The sequence below is a fragment of the Cinclus cinclus genome, chromosome 20 (assembly GCF_963662255.1).
Source record: "Cinclus cinclus chromosome 20, bCinCin1.1, whole genome shotgun sequence".
Taxonomy (NCBI): domain Eukaryota; kingdom Metazoa; phylum Chordata; class Aves; order Passeriformes; family Cinclidae; genus Cinclus; species Cinclus cinclus.
Genome location: NC_085065.1, coordinates 7,287,840 through 7,310,792, shown reverse-complemented (window position 1 = coordinate 7,310,792; position 22,953 = coordinate 7,287,840). Strand labels below are relative to the sequence as shown.

Genomic DNA, 22,953 nt, shown 5'->3' with positions numbered 1-22,953 from the left:
TGTCAGCATGACATACAGAAGGGGTGTTTTACTTTTGTTTTGATTGAATAAATATTGACAGTCTGTCTCTAAACAACAAGGTTTTGGTGTTTAAATAAAGTTCAACGTGACTATTTCCTTGATAGAAAAAACATGGCTGAATTATCACCTAATTATATCTTGCTCTGAATGTGCTTTTGATTCCTGTCTTTCTGTGATGAAAACAAGCATCTTTTTGCCTTTGTCTTCTCTGCAGAAGTTATAAAACAGAAGAAAGGACAGTTTTGCATTTTAACTGTACTTGGAATAATGTGCTTGGAAAAAGGAAGTAATCTCTCTTTGTAACTCGCATAAATTAATAACCCATTAAAATAACTGAAAAATAATGCATTCCTGATTCAAAGGGTCAGCCTTTCATAAAATTTGATGATCATTAAATTACTACAAATGTATTCTACATCTTTATACTAGCATACAGCAAGGTAACGTGGCTTTAACATTATAATTGACTTAAACTCTGCCAGGGAATTCCTGGGATTAAAGTAAACCCTTTATCTCATGCAACCATCTCTATTTCTGAACCCTGGTGACTTGGCTTATTCTTTTGCCTTCTGGTTATCTCAGTTAATAGTATGTCTTGATTAAGGACTGCAAGGAGCTTTTACATCTGTTCTTGTCACAAAGCTTTGTAAAATAAAGTAGGCCAAAGAGACCTCAGCATGTGAACTGTGGACCTCCAGTTATGTCTTTCCTTCCATCTTGAATATTGTGGTCACATAAAACTGGGAGTGTGAAAGTAAACCCAAAGCACTTAAATGAATTTTTTGGCAAGCTTTTTTGATGAAGGAGGAATTAATAATAAAATATTGAAATGTATATGACTGGATGAAGAAAATTAAGTTTTTGTCCTGTCAGCTATGAGGAAATACTGTCTTACTTTCCTGTATAGGCAATACTTTATGTAGCTCAGCAGAACTCAAGAAAGCTGTTCTAGTTTGTTAACAAAGGAGTGAGCCCAGAGCTTGCATCCTGCAGGCTCAGATCCTGGGATGTGGCATTTTGATGTGCCTGATTTGCTCAGTTTCTGTGTTAACCTGAATGTTTATTGCCTGGTTAAATCTAGGTTCAAGATTGACTTAAGTATTGAAACTCTAGCAAAATAAACATGTAGTCTTCTCATTTTTGGGGATTTGTTTTTATAGCAGTCGTACACAGAAAACCCAATTATTGATGGTCCATTTTTCTAAAGCTTCTGCCATCTCGTGCACTTTTGGTATTGCTGTTTTTTTCTCAGTTGCTCTTGGAGGCAGTATTAACAGATGGTAGGCATTGCTCATTAAATCTGCATCTACACCTCTCCAAGGACTGCAAAGATGTTGGGAAACAGACTATGTTACTGTAGTGATTGCTTAGAAGCCTGGAACTTACTGTGCTCTTCCTAAGCAGTTTTCACTAGTGGATTTTGAGCTGTTGCTATAGAGTATAAATACATTGGTGAAATGATTCTAACTTAGCTAGGTATGTACATCCATCTCCCTCATTTTTCATTCTGCATCAGAAATGAATTGACACTTTCCTGGTGGCCACTAGTAGTGAATCTGTTCTCAAATCAGCCCTTTCTGAAATAAATAACCTTTTCTAGTGTTTTTTTTTTTTTTGCATTGGGATATTTACATGTTATTTTTAAACACCTTGTCTAATTGTCTTGAACAATGCAGAAATACTGAGCACCTAAATGTGACATGAGATCCACACTGTCACTTATAACTAAACTCTGTGAAAGGGATCATTAAACTCATCACAGACATCTTAAAAAAAAAAAAACAAACCTGTTTTGAGGCTGATAAAAGAACTAAAGCAAATTCTCACAGATTGGGTAAAATGTTTTCTGTGTTTCTTCCATACTTGCTGTTATCTGTGCTTTAGCAGTGTCATAGCCAGCAGCTCTTCCCTTTTATCTAAATGACTTCATGCTGGACATAAAACCTGTGTATCTGTAACCCTTAGTGGCCACCTCCATTTCCATGGAGTCACCTGAGCTGCTTTTCCTTTGCCTTGAGGTCCTTTTCTCTGTAATGCTGAGCTCCTCTTGCTGTTCTGTGCCCACTGATGACGCTCTGAGATGAAATACAGAGATGTTCATGTTCATGGATGACCCTGGATGTGTCTGTGCTGAAGAAGCTCTGCTGGGCAGGTCAAAAGGGCTTCAGGCCAGTGTGAAATTCACTTTCCATATGTTTCTGAATTGGTGGGGAGAAAGATGCAGAAACCCAACTAGCAGATAAGAATTCTCACTTTGGCTTCTTGGTTGCTCTGATTTGGAACTGATGGGGTCTGACTGGCAATGCCAAACACATCAATATAACCAGGAGCATGGTGCTTCCTCCTTGTTCCTCTTCAGCTTTGCTTTTCATTATTAAGAAAAGAATTTTTAATTAATAAAGAAGTATTAATTTCTTTATTGCTGGATCAGAAAGGTTAAGTTATTGTTGATTCCGTGGTTTATGGAGAGTTCAGGATTTAGTTCACATTCATTTCTTAGCTGACCTGTGTTAGGGATAAGGACTCTCAAATGTAGTACTGCATTAAGTGGAAATGACATCTACCCCTGCCATTTTTACAGAAAGAAAAAAACCCTTTTGTGTTTGAACTAGGCACAGCAAAGAGTAAAAAAATAGGTAATCTCTTCTAGAATTCTGCATTTGCTGTTTATGATTTTCTGTTTTCTAATGATCTGAAAGCAAAGTCAAAACAAAGAGGGTATTTTAAATTAATCAGTTTCAATACAAGGCTACAAAATACTGTATAGGCAGTCCTAGGATGAAGTTAGCCTGGTTTGTAGTAATTTAGTTTGTTTTTTTGGAAGACAGTGAAATGAATCCAATTAAACCAATCTAAATCTCTCCAGTATCATTTCTGAGCACAGACAAGAGGACTGTCTACCTTCTATGCACATTTTTTCCTGGCAATTTACAATATACTCAGGGAGATGTGCAATATGAAGGAGCCATCTAATGCAGCAACAAGAAAAAAATAGATTTTTTTTAAGTCCCCAGCACTGATAAAATGAAGAGTGGGACAGTGAAGAGTGGGGGTAGTGTTCCTTCATATACAGTTAATAGAAATGGTGTCCCTAAACAGGATTAATACAGAATTAATTGATTTAATTGTGAATTACTAAGGTATTTCAAAGCATTTGCAGTTTGAGGTCATTGACTTTCATTCCTGAGGGTAATTTTCTCCTCCTCATCATCGACTTGGCTTGCATCCAATCCTGAGTTCAGAGTTAGGAGAGAAGGACATGGGGAGATCAGTGAGGGGCCCCCCCTTACTGAGAAATGAAGAGTATTTGGTTGGGAAGGTTGAAGTAGAAGAGTGGAGAAACAGATAAAAGAGCAACATGCAGATTGATAGGGAGAGTGCAGGTAGTGGAAGATTGCACTGAGATTGGGTGTTCCATTCTGACTTTGCCAGAAACAAAGGAGAAAGGGCATTGATGACAGTCCAGTTTCCTAATTGCTTTTGGTTCTGGTTCTGAATAGTTAGGAATTGGATTGGGAGCTGCCATAGGAACAAGACAGTCTCTTTGTCTGAAGAGTCACAGAAGTAGAGATCTAGAGACCCTGACTGCTCAGTCATCAAATCTTTTTTCAAATCAAAAAATTTTTAAACCCTTAACTTAGAGCACAGAAACTGCCAGAATCCTTGAAGACAGAATTGTTAATAACTTAAATGCTGGAGTTCTCTACTGTGTTGCTGTTGACCTTTGAAGGGTCTGACTGCTTTCTGAGATTATTTCATTAGTATTTGCACATTGACTTCCTGCCAAAAAGTCAATCTGCTTTTCCTTTGCTTACTTTTGTTATTTTGAAGGTCTTCAGCTGTGGAATAAAATCCGCTATGTAACAAAGAGCTGACAGAGTTGGATGCTTGCCCATAAAAGCCTTCCCAGGTACAACTCTGGTGATGCTGAAATATTTCAAGTGTTTTATGTGGCCTCCTTTCCCTTGTGCCTTACCTAACACCCCTGTTCCTGAAGAAAGGCAACAGTTAGGTTTAATTCCCACGGTCCCCAAGAGAATCTTCTGCTTGTTATCTACAGGGTAGAATTTATTTGAACCTGGGACCTTGACTTGGCTTTTGTTCTTTTATCAGCCTCAAAACAGGGGCTTTTTTTAAAGATGTCTATATTGAGCTTAATGATCCCTCTGACAGAGTTGTTTAGTTACAAGTGACAGTATGGATCTCATGTCACATTTAGGTGCTCAGCATTTCTGCATTGTTAAAGACTCTTGGACAAGGTGTTTCAAATAACATGAAAATATCCCAATGAAAAAAAAAGCATTAGAAAAGGCTGTTTCAGATAGGTCTGGTTTCAGTTCATTTCAGATGCAGAACAAAAACGGGGAAGATGGATGCACATCATCTCTTCTTTCTATTCTCTTTCTATGGTTTCCTCCCCAAAAGAAGAGGAAGGTCAGAATGTCACCTGAAAGATCTGGATAGAGCTATCAGCTTCCCATAGGCAGTTAAAGATGTCTGAACCATGAATATCCTATTTATTGAGCCTACAGGGCTGAGATCAAATTTTTTCTATGATAGACAGAAATTGATGATCCTGTCAAACACTTGGAGCCTGGAGGACGAAGTTTTATAACTTATCATTAGGCTCTGGGTTCCATCCTTTAGTCTGCTGGCAAGGCCTGCATTCCACAAGGGATGCACTAAAGTAATTCTCATGTTCCAGTCCAGTGAAGTAAACAAACAGCTGCAATCTGCAAATGTTGCAGAATCAGGGTGAGTTTCAAGGAGAGCCCCAATTAGAAGCATATGAAGGCAGCCTGGCCTGTCTCCCTGGAATAGGGCATGCCAGACTGAGGGTATTCATCTGGTGCCTGACAGGATGGAACTCTCCTCCTAATTGGAGCTTTTGGATGCTACTACAGCCTAAATGATAATTCTGCACAGTAAGTCAGCACAGCTCCACTGATCTTTCTAAATACACACCTGAGTTGTCCTAGCAGGAGGCTGCCTCTTCCTAGAGGTGAGAGCTGTGAGGATTATTATTCTCAGTTATTCCTAGGTTAATGCAGTGGAACCTCTGGCTCAGGAGATTCTTAAACCTCTAGCTGTAATGGCAGGAAGGTTTAAGATGAAGGATCTTTGCTGCCTATTTTTGTGTTCATTTTTCCAGCATTTTGCTGCTTACAAGTGCAGTTCCCAAACTTGTTTCCACCTGCATCCAGGACATGGGCTAACTGGAGATGGAGCAGCTTGGAAGAGAAAAAGCTGAAAAAGCAGGTGCTCAGCTCAGTACCTGTGTCCCCTGGTTCTGTCCCTGCTCTTCAAGTGTCCTTTCACTGCTCTAACTGCTGGTGTAGGAACTCACTTCCCCAAGCATATCTTCAGCAACCCATTCTTAAAGGAAGCACTCAAGCCTCATCTCCTGGGTTTTTCCTTGATCTGATCTGCTCCTATTCTTTCATACAAATCACATTCACATTTATTATGGTTGTGGATACTTACGCCCACAGATGCACACCACATCACACGCATGCATAGATTTGCATATATGAGTGTGGTAAAAACGGGAAACAGATTTCCTTGATAAGCTCAAAATAAGTTCCAAAACCTACGTCTTATCAAATGAAGGGCTTTGGGCTAGATTTTGGGATCTACTGTAACTGGGAATGGCTGGGTAAAGACAGTTATGTGGAGATGGGCAGATGAGCAGACACTTGGCATGGAGGAAATTGTGCCCAAATGAGAAGCTGTGGAATGGTGGAGGCAGAAAGAGGGGAGCAAATGAGTCTGAGAAAGTAGTGAGGTGAGGGACAAAGACTGGAAAGACCTCATTTTGTAATTACCTTGGTGGGTACTAAATTAGGCAGTTTGGTAAAGAGGGGGGTTTTTGTAAGTTTTCTTGAAAAATGAGAAGAGAAGCAAGTAAAGAATTTGTCTTCACATGTTCACAACTAAAGTTATCTTAACACTTGAGAAAGTCCATTGCAAAGGTTGTGTGGGAAAATACACAAATTTAGCACATTCTTGTTTTAATGCAGAGGTTGTGGGATGCAGTGAATTAAGCAAGGGATTGCAGGAAGACGAAAAGATAGTCACAAATGAGTTTAAGGCTTATCTAGAGAATAGAATTTTATCACTGTCTCTGGCAGAATTTGTGTTGCTTGGCAACACACTTTACCCAAATTTTTTGAGGGTGATGACTAATTGAGTGTTCCTAGTTTCCTCCAAGGCCTTATTTGGAGAAGTGCTGAGTATTTACAGCTGAAACAGGTCAGTGGGATAAATATTTTTAATATATCAAGTGACCTGCAAGTCTAAATCCTGTAAAAATGTACATTGGGGTTTTCAATTCTCTACTAAAAGGTAGAGAATATTTCTCTGACTCTGGCATTCATTTGCACGTTTGAAGAAAAGGGATGCCACCTCTTCAGAAGCATTCAGGGAATTAAATTGAAACGTTTCAGGAGTTTAAAACTGTGTGCTAAAAATCCTTGATACTTCTACCTTGAAGTGCCAGAAGTGTGGTTGATGTGGCCTTCCATGGCACTGCCTGGTTGGCTTCAATTAGTGAGGCTTGGAGGGTTTTTCTTTTGAGCACTGAGGGTCTCAGCAGCAGCCCCTTCTCTCTGCGCTCCATCCTGAATGACAGGGTGAGGAAAAAAAACCTCAAGCAGCCACCTTAAGGAAAGCACAAAACAAAGCCAGTCCCCTCCTTTTACACAGCTTTTCTACTTCCACCTGCCAGCCTCAGCTGAAGTTCTAATGGATGATCTGACCTGGGGAGCACGAGGCTCTTCCGTGATTGCTGGGTGCAGATCTGGGCTCAGCTCGTGTTCTCCTGAAGTCATTGTGGATTTGACCAGACTGCAGTAGAGGAGAAAGATCAGACCCTTAACAAGACAGCTTTTGTGTCCTGCTCAGCAGAGATACCACAGCCTTGTGGGGCAGTGGTTCCTCTTGTTCGCTGTGGTTGAGAGTGAGGGTTGGAAACCTTTTCCTTCCTGAAGTCCAGACAGGTCTTTTTGATCCCTTTTTTTAGAGGAAAGAGCAAACGCTAAAATTAATCTTACTTTTTGTCATGTTAGTATAGGCTGTTGTTACTGTGACTGTGGGCCATATGTAATTTAGGGGCTTCATTCAGCCCCTGAAGTGCTGATTCATTTGTGTATTGAGGATCACAGACCATCCAGCTCTACCAATGCATGGAAGAGTATTCACAAATTTATTAGCCTTTTATAAAAGGATACCAGAATGTGTAGGAGGTAAGTAAAACATGGCCTGTTCTCATCTGTTAGGAATGACTGTGGTTCTTAATTCAAAGCCGGGAGAAATGTAAGCTATTAAAGCAGTGCTTTCTACTTTTACAATACCTTTTAGTCTAATATCTCAAAATATTTTCCACTGCTCATTATATAGAAATAAAGAGATGCTGCTGCTCAGGGTGTACAAACCTCTCTGGGGAGGTCAGGGATGGCTGACTCACACTTCACTGCCAAATCAGAATGGTCGTGCTTTGCACTGCATTTCACAGAGAGAATTGCCTAGACAAACTATAAAGTAATCAAAAAGCTGCCTTGAGGGTCTGGAGTTAATTTGGGTCCAAATCTTGTATTGTTCTTAATGCAGATTTATGTGAGGCAGGGAGCTAGCTGACACTCAAAATAGGGTAAATTATGCCAGGTTTTATTACGTTACTTAAACTCAATACAGATGTCCCTGTTAACATTTGAAGTGGATTCTGACCTCATTTGTGCTCGTTTATGGTCGAAATAGTGTCTGGAGTTGTGACACTACCCCTGCTAGCACTGTACTCGTTTCTATTGATTGAGCCCCTCTGGGTGTCCACACAAAACTCTGACTTCATTGAGAAACAGGGCTAGGGAGAAGGATGACGATGATGATGATGATGGTGGTGAATATATGATGAATAATGAAGAACGCCTGTTTAGGATGATAATTATCCTAAGGAAATAGGCCAGTTACTACTGTCAGCCACATTTCAGCACAGCACCAGTGCAGATGATACCACACGAAACTCAAGAAAGTTGAATTCATTCATTCATTCATTCATTCATTCATTCATTCATTCATTCATTCATTCAGGATGAGCAGAAAGTGGTGCTATTGCTTAAGCAGGCTTTTGGAGTCTGGGGTTGATTTCTTTTTCTTAGTCTGTCTTTAGCATTTCGTGTCACTTTTTTTTTGAGCTGGAGTGAATGAAAAGTTGTTCAGGGGAGAGCAGAAAGACTGGCACTTGAGACTGGCAGTGGCAGGATTTCAGAATTGTTGTGCTTTTTGAGACAGTTGAAATTTGCTGAGCTTCCAGATCACCTTGACATTTACTCAAATTCCAGCAGAGTTATCTGTGGATTCATGCTATGTTTGATAGCAACAGGATGGGAATGCCTAACATTTCTATGTGTGCTTCGCCTCTGATCTGTGACAGGTCTATACTTGTGTATTGAAAATTCTTTAAAGATGTCTGATGAAGTCATTAGTGATCGTTTTTAGATTATCAACTTAATTTCCAGAATGGAATGTCTAGTCTTTGGGGATTTGTTTGTTTGTTTTAACACTCAGTAATGTAGCTTGGCGGCCCACAAAATCTTTATTTTCTTTTACTCTTTGATGTAAAATAGCTACTTAAGGAATTAAAGGAATCCTTATGTGGTAAAAGTAGGGTTTGCTAAATGCCAGTCATGCCAAAGTGACATTTTACTTATGCCAAATTCACCAAAAAGTGGAGCAATTGAATTAAATACCACCCAGAGGAGAAAAATTATTTTACTGTGAGCTGTTTCTGAGATGGGGAAGAGGGAGGGATGTAGATCTTCATTCCACTCAGATCCAATCCACTGTTACCCCTACAAAGGCTTGTTAGAATAAATATTGATTTACATCTGCTAGGATAAATATTGAGCATTACTGGATTGCCACTGAAAAAAAGAGCATCTTTTAAGAAAGCCTGAACCCAAAGTTTATTAATTTTGGGTAGTGTCCTGGTTCTCTGGGAGTGAACAGATACTACTTCTTTCATTATTATCAGAGCCTGCTTTGTGCAACATCTCCCACTCAGTCAGGCTTGCTTTGTGAGGGCAGAAAATAGTGAGATAAAGTAAATATCATCACTGTTGTGTGAATGTCCTGGCATAGCCTTGTATCTACCCAGCAGAGCTGGGCAGCAGCAGCACAAATCCAGTGCCACATTCTTCAGATCTTCTTCAACCCAGCTGAGGGCTGAGAAGATCACACTTAAGGAAATCCGTCCTCAGATTCTGATGCAGATGGGTCACGAAAAGCTTTGTTTGTTCTGTGCTGGTACGCGGTGCGCGTTCGAAATCATCAGGAGAATTCAGTCTGAGTGCTTTGGAATGCTCCTGGTGTAAGCTGCTGTGAGAGCACCATTTATCAAAGTGTCCTGTTCTGCAGAGTGCTGCGTCAGTCTTGTTAAATCTGATTAATCATCACTTGGACAAGAAAACTCCCCGAGTTACACGGGCTGCTGGCATTACTGAGAGTTACAGACTCGAGCTCCTTATGCTGTGCCAGTAAGAAGACCATAAAAACACATGAACTGGAGAACCATGGAAAGAGGACATGATCTAACTTGGGGAGCTGCAGACACTCACGGAAGGGATTTGGCCAAAAGTCTGACAGAATAGTTTGAAGCAGGTACAGCCTTGCTTTAATTAACTGTTTGTTCTCCAGTGCAGTAATGGGGTCTCCCAAGTGACCTGTATTGTATACTGCTTCTACCATATGAACACAGCAACTTTCTGGGGGGCTGAAAAGAAAATAATAAAACAGCCTTATCAACATATTGCTGCACAAAGTTGTGTTGGGGAAGAAACAAACAGATGCCACATGCACAGTACCATAAGGGTTTAAGAAAACACATGGTTCCTTCTAGGTACCAGGCTGGATCAGCTCCAAGAGTGTGTGGAAGGGTGGGCATGAGTCTGGGTAGTGTAAAGTCAATTGGCAATTGTGTTACTGAGCTGAGTTTCCCTTGTAGCTGAGAGAAAACCTGGCTTTGCCTCCTGCCAGTTGCAGTGAAACTGGTCAGGGATGAAATTGAAAACTGGATAAATTACTTTGGTGTGTGTGAGACCTTTGTCAGTTCTGTCATTCACTTTTGACCCTACGACTCTGCCTAACGGGTCTCCAAGTTTTCTGATTTTTTTTTCTTTTTTTTTTTTTTTTTTGCTATTTTCAGTAGTATTGTTCATTGCATAACTGTATGGTCACCCAGCCAGGGATGGTGAATCTTTTGTGTGCAGGATTCATCAGCCTTTACTAGGTTTCCCTGGTGGTCACTGTAGAGTTTCATTAACAGCTCAGCAGGAATTTCTGCCAAGGGGAGAACCAAAATGAGTTAGCTCAGTATCTCCTGACAATTTTAATATCTGTGAGGCTGACGTCAAACTTCCTTATTTTGTGTTGACACAAGCAATGTTTTGTTTATTATAGATCCGTTGCAGTATTCCAGATATTTTTTTAGAAGCTGTTAATCTCCTGAGTAGTTTGCCTAGCATTCAGGAGGTTATTTCATGTGGACTTGAAGGTTTTGTAGGCTGGCTGAGATGCCATGCATAAAATTCAGTATATTTTATTTGGAAGATCAAAGGACTGGAAGTAACTTGAGTCAGACTTCCATCAGCGACATTGCTGACTTGTGCATGCCTTTCCACCCTTTCCTTGCCTTTTTCATTTGTACTTCCAACCTTTTCATCTGTAAATCCAAGGCTTGAGTGGGAAAAGCTGGAAAATGGGGAAGGAGGTGAGTACAGAAGGCACTGTGTTTAGGAAATAGATGTGTGGCTATGCATATCCCACTGTGCCAGGGTTATTACCCTGCTTTGTTCATCGAAGCATTCTCTGATCAGGAGTGAGTACAGTAAGAATCGTAACTGAGACAAACAAAGCAATTCTGAATTGGCCTCCATTCAAGGACATTTCTCTCTATTTCTGATATTTTGAAAGCTGGTGTACTGGGCCTCTAGGAGCCACTGCTGTTGGAGTATATGATTTTGTACTGTTGCATTGTGGTTGTGGTTTTTAAGGTTAAAAATCTATTTTTTTAATTAGATTGACAACTGTTTAGTATTTTTATAAATTAAATAAGGTAGGCAGTGAATATTATTGATGGGCAGGTGTCAGAAACCTGAACAAGAGATGAAAAGCTCTCTGGTTTTCAAAGGACACTGAAAACTACTAGGTATCTGAGTTTTAGATACACCAGGCTCATAAGAAAGGAAAAACATACATTTAAAATCTGTGACTTCTCTTTCCAGTTCCTTGGATTTGCCCTCACCAAAAAAAAAAAAAAAAAAAAGAAAAAAAAGAAAATTCTTTCCTCTTGCTACTGGCAAGAATAAAAGACTGCCTGAAACTTCAGTGGATTTTGACTTGGAAGAGACAGGATCACACAGATGAAAAGAGGGAAAGCTTGGAAACCCTTGATGGAATCTCTGCAGTGGCATATTTCTCCTTACAGTTCTCTTGAAATAGATACTTTTTTTAAATTCCTACATTTCGTGGCTTCTATTTTTTTTTCTTTTATCTGTATCCAAAGTCTCATATCTCAAAAGACTAGTAGACAAAGTCATGAACAACAGGTACCTAAATGAAGGTGATTTTTTTTTCTCTACCTGGGATTTCTGCATCAGTAATTTAGAAAGCAATTAAAATTCCAGAGCAGAAAAGTGAAGCAGGAAAGTTCATCACAGCCAGTATGAAACACCTTCCATCTTAACTTCAGAACTAAAATGGAGAGAGGAAAGAAGCAAATCCAATATACTGCTTTTGACTCGTGGCTTAAGTGGCTGAGGAGAATGAATAGGGCAAGGACCAAGAAGCCAAGAAATGCAGTTGGGTTCAGAAGGAAGCCAAGGTGCACCATTTCTAGTCAGGAATATTGCTGGTTGGGCTAGGGATAACACAATAGCTGCATCCAAGTGCCACAGTAGCACTGCTGCCTCGGGAATCAGTCCAGTGAGTGGGAAGGAAATCATTTCTTCCAAGATCAGTGGGTAAACACAACTGATGGGTAAGTACAGATGGATGGCACAAGTAATCTCTGGGGGACAGTCCACAGAAGTGCAGGGAAGCAGTGCCAGCCCCTGCTCCTCCAGCACAGCCCCTTACAGGAATTACTCACCTCATGTGTAACGTGTACTGAGCCATAAAGAAAAACAAGATTGGTTCCTCTCATATGGCCAGAAAACCTTTTTTTTTTTTTTTTTTTTTTTCCACTTGGTGATCTCAGGAAACTCCAGGATATTAAGTTTAAGTGCTGAGGATTTAGGTTGTCCAGTGAGCTGTGAGATGATCTGGATTAAATGCCATGACTTTCTGCTGCAGCATGACTGAAAATCTGGGACTCTGAATCCCGTTCAGTATAATCTAAATAATTTTGCCTCCCCTTTGTCATTAGCCTTTGAAGGACGGTGTTTTTTGTCACATTGCTTTTGCTTGGGTGTCAGCCATGAGAACAGGACCGTGCCTGTCTCAGGCATGGCATCAGTTTGTATTGACTCAGGTTGAGTCAAGTTTGTACAAGACCCACAAACTTTCACTCCTAGTTCTGCTGAGTCCTCAGGGGACATTGGAGGCACCCTTTCCCCTTTTTCAGTTATGTCCCCTGTGAAACCCACGGGAAATGGTCATAATAGTATTGCTTAAGCATTTTGAATTCTCTGTGTAATGTGAATCTCTTTGAAATGTTTTCATATCAGTTCTGGACTGCATGTTTCCACATGCTGTGGAATTCCATGGGATTCGAGGCTATGTGTATTTTCTGGAATCAAGAGCACAATATTGATGCCAACCCATTATTCTTGAGGTTAATTGGAAGACCTTAATTTATACCCCTTGAGTCTGCCCAAGCAGTGATGAATACTTAAATTCTGGACACTTTAATGGGAACACTGGTGAAGAAGTAATTTCTCTTTCCTGAAGTGAGAGATTTGGGATAACAGAACCAAAAATAAAAAGTGCCTGTGGCTGCTAACAGGACAGTCCCCAGTTGCTTGTGCTCCTCCTGATGAGTACCTTTGTGTTTAGAGAGTGCAGAGAGCAGCTGGGGGCAGAAAGCTGATGAGATGTGGATACGGTATGTGCTGCTCAGGAAGAAACTTAGTGGTTTCCTTTTAGAGGAAACCCTATTAATTTAGCATTAATAATGCAGTGAACTCCAAAGCTTTAAGGATATTGAGGCCATTTCTTTGAAGTTGCTGAGTGTCCCCAAACTGTGCTGAAATTGATAATTGATGGGAGTGGAGGGAAAGAGCTGCTGTGAAGTTGGTATCACAGGACACCTTGCTGCTTGTTACTGCATTGTTTTATAGAGCTTTTCAGACTGTATATCTAGACATAATTAAACAGCTCAAGGGAGAGGGGCTACCCCATCTAACACCACACAGAATAGGCTGCTGGGTGTGCTGATGCTCCCTTCAGCCACCTGGGGAAACACCAAGACAGCCAAATTGTATTAATGAGCTTTGGGACCCCTGGAGCCCTGCATGTGCCATCAGTGACTGAGGTGAAAGATGCTGAGTCCCCCACTCCTTGCAATCAATATTATGTTCCAATTCCTGCTATACAGGTGTATTTTTTAACCCCCCCAGCAATAATTTAATTGCTTTTATTTCTTACAGAACTTCATCTTTGGTGAAAGTTTGACACTTATGCCAGAGAAGGAGGAGACCAGTACCTCCTTCAAAAGAAATATGAACCCCATAGATATGAATGGGACCTGAGGAAGCAGAGGCTTGCATCCCTAGTTGATAGTAATTTGTAGGTAAAACCTTTGATATTCTTTCACTCAGAGCTGCTCAACTTTCCCAGACATCAGAAAGAGCCATACAGAAGTTCCCTGTCTCTCATTTGTTTCAGAAATGAAATTTTGCCAAAGAAAAAAAACACAAGACATGTATTATTTTAAAAATTGAAGCAAAAAACATTAAGTGCAAAGCTTCCTTATTGTTCCAAAAAGTTCTTGGAGAGGGCAAGCACCATCTTTTACATTATGTGGTCTAACTCCTGGACATGTGTTTTAGTCACATTAACAGAAAAGCAGCTTTATAAGGATGTTTAATTTTCTACAAATTGAGTTAATGGTGGATGCCTTAATGTCCAGTCGGGTGTTCTTCATAAACATTTTTGGGAATAATTCCTGCTTACACATAAGCTTATTTCAACACACTGGATAATATTCAGAGGTCAGAAGACAAAGAAGTTGTTAAATAATTTTATTTCTACCCTCCTCAAAAGCTAGCTACAGGGTACCAGTAGGTGCAACAGTTTGCTTTGTTATGGTGTAATACCACCTTGTCACTGCTCCCTGCATCCAAGTGAGCCTGCCTGTATGAAATCCAACCCTTTGGCCAAGGTTTGTAATTGGAATCTTATCAGAAAACAAAATCACAATGAATAGAAAATAGACAGGATAGTCAAGTCTCTGTGCCAGAGCAGAGTTCCCATGGTAGTGCCTTACTTTTGCCCTCAGATGTGATAAAATCAGGTCACATTTGCTTTTCTTGTGTTGAATACTGCTTGGAATTCACAGCGGCAGTGAAAGCTTTTACACATGGGGATGGAGGAAGAAGGATTTATGGAATTGAAAAGTATTAACTTAATGAAAGAGCATTTGCATGTTTTCTGAGCAAAATGTTATCCAGGAAAAAAAAAGGGAGAAAAGAAAAAAAATCTGGTCAAGCTGATGAAAGCATTTTATTTATTGATCCCTTTATAATCCTTTGTTTTGTTTTTCCTCCCTCAGTGTGTGCTGATGCTCACAATGTAGGCTGTGGGTTTCATAAGCAGGCCAACTTTTCTTGTCCTGTAGCTACTCATCTATAAATGATGCTTTATTTAGTGCCTGAAATGTCTGTTGTCATGGTCTTTTAATATAAAAAGGCTGCATAAAAACGTCTTAAATATAGCTGCAATTATGTACAGACTTGTTTTAAGCAAACTAAATATTAATTACAAAGGGCTGAATCTTCAGCTAATTGCATCTGCTTAGTTCCCCTGCTGCTAGGTCCACTTTGTACGTGTGTATCCTATTTGCTTTAAGAGGCATTTGTTGGTGTGAGCCAAAAGCTGGGACTTGTATGACTGAAGGTGTTGAAAGTTATATTTTAGAATGAGTAAACCTGTCTTCCCTCCAAATTTTAGGTAACCTACCCTTGGGTTTAACAATGCACAAAACATCCATATAAAATTCAGTAATCAGAGCTACTTTAAATAATTGCAAAGCAGGTGTTGCATAAGATTGTGGAAATGGAGTTTTATTTTGTTTTGAACTGCCCTATACAGTTTTCTGCAGGACTGCATTTCTCTTAGGACTCTTGATTTTCTGAAAGACTGCAGGGAAATTCCTCTAATTTTAATCTCTGCCATTAGGCACTGGTGTCTTGGATTACTTCCCAGTGACTGGCTGAGGTACCTTGAGACTGATGAAGGTGCTCAGAGTGAACTGTGGAACTCTGATGGAAAATGGAGTAGCATTAAATAGCTAAGCATTAGGCTTATGCTGGCTGGGAGAGAACCAGGGTAAGGTCTCTAAGATCCCACCAGCATCTAATACCTTGTAAATATATCTTTCACTTGCAGTGTTCACCATTGTAATCACAGATTTGAGGATTTATTTTTCTTATAGCAAGCCATCTGCCATTTTCCTGTGAGTTTCCTATCAAAGCATTAGCAATGACTTAATGGGTTACACTATGTTTATTATGAATGATGGCTCATAGTTGCAGCTGGTTTTCTTTTTCATCTCATAACTATGCAGAAAGGGTAACAATTATAAAAACGTTCTCATGTATTTATTACCAGGGCAATACCAGTCAGGTTATCACAAGCAAGACTTCTGGGATGTAAGATGAGATAAACCTGCAGATTAATTGATACAGCAATCAGAAGAGGCCAGATCAATAAAATCCAGGTGAAGAACTGCTTCTCCTAACTGCTGCAAGCCTGATTCTCCCCAGTCTAGCATTTTTCATCTGTGTGAAATGGCAGTAAAGTGAATGGAGAATTCTGATCTGGCAGAATTCTACTCTTGGCTCAGGCTCAGATGTGAATGACATAAACGAAGGCATCAGATAAAAGCCTTTCTATTCTTCATGTAGGTATAGGAAGTATATAAGTAATTGTAGAATGGCTTGTTTATGTCTTGCAAATACTCACATTTACTGAGGGGCATTCTGTATTCGCTACAGCATTTTATGTTTTGTCAACATCAGCATTCCGTGAATGATGAAGGATTCCATGAAAGATGAAAGCTTCTTAGCACTGCAAATGCTGTGCAGGTATTCCAGCATCTGCATCACAGTACCTGGTGTCCAATGTAATGCTGTCTGATCATACCAAAATACATTTAGTGACTCAGTAATAGCTTTTTGGTTTGTTGTTTTGTGGTTTTTTTGTTTGCTTTTTTTTAATCTGAAACATGAGGCTACTTATTTAAGCTAGAGAGAGTTAACTGCTGACTTTCTGGGGCATTGGCACCTTTGCTCTTTGCATTTATTGTGCATTTTTATGATCCTGTATGATGCCTGTGCATGGAAGCCGCTGGGAAACAGGAATGCACAACTTGCAGAATTTAGCCTGTGATTTTATGCTCCTCTATGAGATATACCTACAATAATCTGACAGAATAAAAGCAACATGTGTCCTATGAGCTCTAAATAAACATCCTGTCTCCTCTGCAGCAGCTTTATTGAAAGAGATCTGACATAATGGTGTTGTATCAGCAGAGCTACTAATCTCAGATGCCAGAGATTGCAGTGCTAGGGGAGGGCACATGGCACAAAGGGAGGTCATTCCATATCCCAGAGCATTTGGACAGGTGTGTCATTTTGGACTGTCCTGCTAATGGCACAATGCAGTACTGGCTGCTAAAAATTGCTGTTGCAGAGCTCCTGGTGCAAGTAACCTGCAGTGTCCCTTCAGAGGGGCTCGTTTATTTTCATGCCCCGCAAAACCAACAATGTTTACAGGAAGCAAAAGCCATATTCTGGGTTTTAGTGGTAAAAAGCAGGAGCCTCGGAGGTATCATAAATGGAACTTGTGGTTGTTTTTTTGGTGGATTTTTTTATATTTATTTATTTATTTATTTATTTATTTATTTAACCCTTTTCAAGAAGGAGCTGCCGTTTTCTGTTAGGACCACAGCAGTGCCAGAGGCCACACGAAGCCCCCGTGTCTCTTTGTGTGGTCCTTGGGCAGGAGGATTGCAGGAGGAGGTACCACAGCTCAACTGAAAGCAGAAGGACGCTGAGAGAATTTTGCCATTTTCACGTGTCATGAGGTGACACATAGGAAGAATCCATTTCCTTGGCAACAATCCTTGAGCCATAAGGTTGAACCTGTTTAGTGAGGCACAGAGCCATTCTGTCAGATGGGCATTCATACAGCAATTGCAGAGAGCCTGTGCTCTTCGTGCGTCAGGTGTGAGTGTCCCAGATAGCATTCCCAGCAAGGACTGTCCATATGGCTCTTCGTTCTAATTTTGCATTCCCTTGTACCATTACTAATCCAGGTATGGGTCTGATTATGTTTCAAAAATAGGGAACAGCTTTTTCCTCCTTTTGTAAGTCCTCTTGCCCACTTGCATAACACAGATTGGAGTGGTGGTTTAGGAGAAGTTTTTGGAAGGCAAACTTTCCTCCCTGGCCTTACCAGACCTCTTCTTTCTGCATTCAGAGAAATGAGAGCTTTATAAATCTCTTCCCTTTTTAAGTAAAGTCCCTGTAGGTTCCATGCAAGTAAATCTTTGGCACAAAGCTGGATTTCACAAGCGCTGCAGAGTGGAAATCTGTGTTCAGTCACTCTCTGTATTACTTTGCAGGATGTTTTGCCTGGACTGCTATAAAACATTGCGGTTTCAGGGTTCAGGAAAGAGCACAGCACTGGAGATTGTCACCCTAAGTGCCCCCTCACAACCCCACCTGCCTTGCCTCTTGGTTTCCTCAGTGGATTCAGTTCTCTGTACATCAGCAGTGCTGCCAGCATTGCTCTTGCTCTACCCTAGATATAGCTAGGGTACAGCATCTTAGTTTGGTATTGTATTTTCTGTGTTTCATTTTAATGTGAATTGAAGAGGTATGGATCTGATATCTGTGGAATGTGTGGAGTGACGCCAGGTTGTGTTCTGCTCTGATAGCTGAAGCAACTGCCCTGGCATCCAATTATTTAGTACAGAGCTTTGATAATCTAGTTTTCCTGCTCATTTCATGCAGCCTGTTCCATACTAATGCAGCAGATACGGAAAAATGTCATCAAAATATTTTTTTTTCCTGCTATTCCTTTTTGAATTAGCTATTGTAAGTAACCCACTGAAGGAGGGTAACCCACTGAAGCAGAACTGCAGAGTCAGCATCTTTCTGTTTTAGCTAAATATAAACTCCAAATAATGGATTATACTTCTCTTCTGGACCCAGCATGTATCATTCAGATTGCCCCAGAATGGGAAAAAGCAATATATCTTTCAATTTTTTGTGCACATTTTGATGAATGCTGACCTTAGGTAGCTGCATTTGAAAATACCCATCCTACCCAAAATCTCAGCTTGCTTCTATCTATCTGTCTATCTATCTGTCTGTCTATCTATCTATCTATCTATCTATCTATCTGTCTGTCTATCTATCTGTCTGTCTATCTGTCTATCTATCTATCTATTTTTTTCAGCCACTTCTAAAATGCCTCTGCCTGGCTATACCAATTTGAGCTGTGTGTATGACTACAAGATGCACTTTAATGCAGTGTAATTTCCTAGGAAATTTTAAGTAGAAGAATTATGGCTCTACTTTGGAACTCCTTAGTATCCTCTCCTACTGCCATTTTAAGAACTTCTCCTGCTGAGGACATGAAAGCAAGTGTTGAGATCCAAAAAATTGCAGTTCGGACTGGATAGGAACAATTTTCTGCTCATATATTTTGATTGTGGGTTGGGATTTGCCATTTTCCAAATGTTTGTGCAGTGCAGTCTAGCGCAACCAAGCCATGCACAGTTGGAGTTCTCCAGGCAATGTTATAAAAACTAAAAGATGAGGACAGTTTCATCTGCAGACTGTAAAGGGTGCACAGTGGAACAGTCCTTTCAGTGTAACACGTCACTACTCAGTTAATGGAACAACATCAGTCCTGCAAGGAGAAATGTGCATCCACAAGTACCCCATCCCACTGGCATGGCTGGATTTTGGTAAGGCACCGTATTGATCCTGCTCTCAGTACATTCAATTAACTTCAGCTTTGCGTTTGTTTCTGCAAAATACAGTCAGTTAAATCATAAATACTGGTTTGTAACTTGATAGAACAGTATGTAATGGTCCTTATCTTGTATCCCTTTTAGCCTGAATTTCACATCCTCTTCATAATTTTTAATGACAGCAACAATTTTTTTTATACTGCTGGAACTTTTCCCAGGGTGGTTGTGTTTTTCATAAATAATATGTGATTTAGAAGTGAAACTGCAGCAAAAGCTGCTAAATCCAGCATCTTCTGCAGCTGCATATTTATGTAAAAAAAATTCTTGGCCCTGGTGGAAGAGAATGAAGGTGTCTTAATGTGGAATATGGGGTTATAACTGCTGAAGTTGTTAGGGCTGATGCTCAGCAGAAGGCTCTGTGGCAAAGGCACAGCTGCAGGCTGGGTGATTGGAGGTGAATTGAGAGGAGAGAGGAGTGATGGGTGAGGAGAGAGTCAGCGAGGGACAGACACACGGACAGAGTATGAACGGGGAGGACACGGGACAGCAGCACTGCAGCTGAGCCAGACAGTGGGTGCCCTTCTTATGTGGAATTTGGGAATGTCCAGTGGAGATTAAAGGTATAAAAAGGGGGTGATTTCTGCAATAACGTGATCTCCTTCAGGTGCAGAAGGAGGTCCGTGTCGCTTTGCTCCCCGTTGCTACATCTTAAAAAGAAGACAGCCCCAAAGTCTAAGTGAAATGATGCACAAGGTAACTGAGCTTTCTGCAGCTCAGGGGGAGTTGCTCTAAACAGGAACATACCAAACAAAATACAGGTTAAGGCAGAACATATTTGTGTATCAGCTCTTCTCTCTTAAGGAAATCAGCTGAATGTTTTTCTTGCTGCGTCTCTTTGTGCCCTTTGAAAATATTTCCAATTAATAGAGACTTTACATTTTGACCACAAAATTTGCTCGAATTCCAATTTCAAGACAAAGAGCAGTGATGACAAAGAGCAGCAAACTACATCAAACAAGACCATTCTGCTCTTGACTTTCCAGGACTTGAGAGAAAGCATTTAGGCAACAAATCTCATCCGGGCAAACCTCATCCAGAGCTTAGGCTTTTTGTTGCTACAACCTTTAGAATACTGATCAAAGAAACCTTTTCTTGTGTTCCTGCACTGTGCTCCCAGCTGCTCTCACTCTGTGAAAGATCTGCATGTCAGGGACACCAGGCTGTTGGTGCCAAGCTGCCCGGGTGGCTGAGAGGAGGAACGGGCGTGGGTGCTCCATTGCACACAAAGATGGAAAAAGCAAATTCCTGCCTCAGCACTGGAGCCTGAGCCAGTGTTGGGGAAGCTGTGGGCTCTGCCTTTCTGGCCTGGTTTTGGAACTCAGAGCTCGTGGGAGGAGGTGAAGCAGTGACAGACACAGATGCTGTTGGCTGGGGTTCATTCTGCTGCTGCTTCTTCCCGCACAGAGGGGGAGATTACTGGGAAAGGAAGGGGAGAAGCTGCTTTTCAGTCAGACAGCTTGGGCTCAGGTATTGACCACTGAGCACTCCATTCTTCTCTGCATTCGTATCCCATATTGACTTTGTAGGTGGCACAGAAGCCACTGCTAGTGCTATAAATCCTCATTTTTCTACCTGAATTGTTAAGTTTCACGATCAAGCCTTCCAGAGCAGAGTGTATTTTACTGTGTGATGAACAGGGACAAGGTTTTCCAAGATACATATGATTCTATAAATTGGGAACTTGAGTGACTCTTCTGTAGAGGATAGTAACCTGTTAAAAGTTCCTAAAGTTTAGCTAATTAAGTCCTGTGTTTTGCCCTAGTTTTATGGTTTCTTTGATTATTTCTTTCTAGCTCAACAAAATTCACCAAAAATCCATGAAGGCTGGTGGGCTTATAAGGAGGTGGTCCAAGGAAGCTTTGTTCCTGGTAAGTGTAATTTTAAAATTTTAGCCTTCCTTAATTTTTTTTTTCCCACTGGAATTAATGTAGTTGGATTTGGGGAAGATATTTTGGGTTGATTTGTTTTCATCGCAAAGATTTTTAGTTGACAAGTACTCAACATCACATTATAGTGAAGTACAGAAAGGTTTCTGTTAATCCATCATCCAAGGACCATGGCTGTTTTTCAGGGAAGAAATCACTTTGATGACATTCCTGGTTTCTCTCAGTGAAAGCAACATGATGCTGCTTTGTGAGTGTGTGCATCCTGTGTGTAGAAAAGGGAAAGGGATTGAAAAATACTACTGTTAACTGAATGAAATAATTTATCTGTTGCAGCACTTCTAGGTAATTGCATTTCTACAATTCTAGATTCAATTTTAGAGTAGATTAAGACAGGAGCCCACTGCATGCAATTTTCACTGATTATTGTTTAGTAAACTATGAGGGGAAAAAAATGAAATAACTCATTGAGATTTAGAAAATGATAAATAATCGAGGCAGCTGAAGGGATTCTGTGCAGTATCTTTTCAGTGTGATTGAGATTAATAGGCATTAATTTAGCTATATTAGCTGTATCTTATAAGGTGCTTCAAGTTGTATTGTGAATGCACCAAGAAAACTGCTATGTGATCCTTATTTCCTCATAATAGTAGAAAATATTGCTTGGCTGTTGTGTGAGCTGTTCCTGAGGATCTGTAGATTTGACCTATCATCAGCTACTTCCACTGTTGTGAGAGCTGTTACAACCTGACAGTCATCTGAAATTCCCAAAATGCTGATTGTCTTGTTAAGAACTCTAGTGCAAATGAGATTAAATATTTCAGCCCACACATTTCTGGCGCTGAAATGGTTGTGAAAATCTACAGACCTGGAGCTTAATTACATATTGATGTAGCATAAAGTAGCTTTTCAGATTTACTTGAGGTTGGTTTGGGCTGTCAGAGACACTCCAGTGCATTGTTGTGCATGTTTAGTTCCTCAGAGTGTCAGCAGGGGAAGAAACCTGGAGAATATAATCACCTGCTTTCAAGATATTTAAGCCTTTCTGAGTTGCACAATTCAGATGGACGCCCAGAAGAAAATGAATGAAAAAAATATTCGCTAAACAGGCCTAAATTTAAAGTTACTGAGAAAAATAATATAATTGCCAGGATGTAAAGAAACCTGTGATCAGTTCCTGCTTGTGGTGTTCTGGTCTTAATACTGTGAGAAATTTAGGCTTAGGAACATCCTTGGAATGAATGAGGAAACAATGATGACTCAAAAACTTCTGGGAAGAAGAGTTTTTAGAATGGTGTGGAGGGACACCTCCATTCTGAGGGAAGCCTGAATTACCAAATATGTGTTGAAAATGCGACTAACCCAGCACAAATCCTCAAGAACTGGTCCAGAAAGTCAGTAATGAACAGCTCAGTGAATCAGCCATGAGGAAAGCAAGGGGAATTTGGGGGTACCTTTCTTTCAAATCCAGCTCCGCAACCTGTCATCCTCAGCAGAAGAGAGAAATCCCACAAGACTCTACAGAACAAACAACTAATTTTATTTTTTTTTTTCCCCCAGCAGCAGATAGGTTTGGGAGCCTTTGAAAACCATATTTAAAGCATTTCAAGGCTGCATTTGTGGCTGTGCTCTCAGACTAACACATCATAAAGGATCTGTTGGTGCACATTAAGTTTATCCGTGCTGGTGGCAGTCACAAATCAGATCTCCCAAGGGATGCTAATTAGCACCTGAGAGGTGAGAGCTGCCAGGCAGGCTGAGGAGCTCCTGCTGGAGCTGCTGCCTGATGTG

At 40.5% G+C, this 22,953-nt stretch overlaps 1 protein-coding gene across 1 annotated transcript in view; it reads left to right on the top strand.

The window, feature by feature from the left end:
- Positions 1-22,953, top strand: part of CA10 (carbonic anhydrase 10) — a 167,335-nt gene that overhangs the window by 11,952 nt on the left and 132,430 nt on the right. The window contains exon 2 of the mRNA XM_062506418.1: positions 21,073-21,147. Coding sequence (XP_062362402.1) covers positions 21,073-21,147 — 75 coding nt within the window. The remainder of the gene's footprint in view (positions 1-21,072; positions 21,148-22,953) is intronic.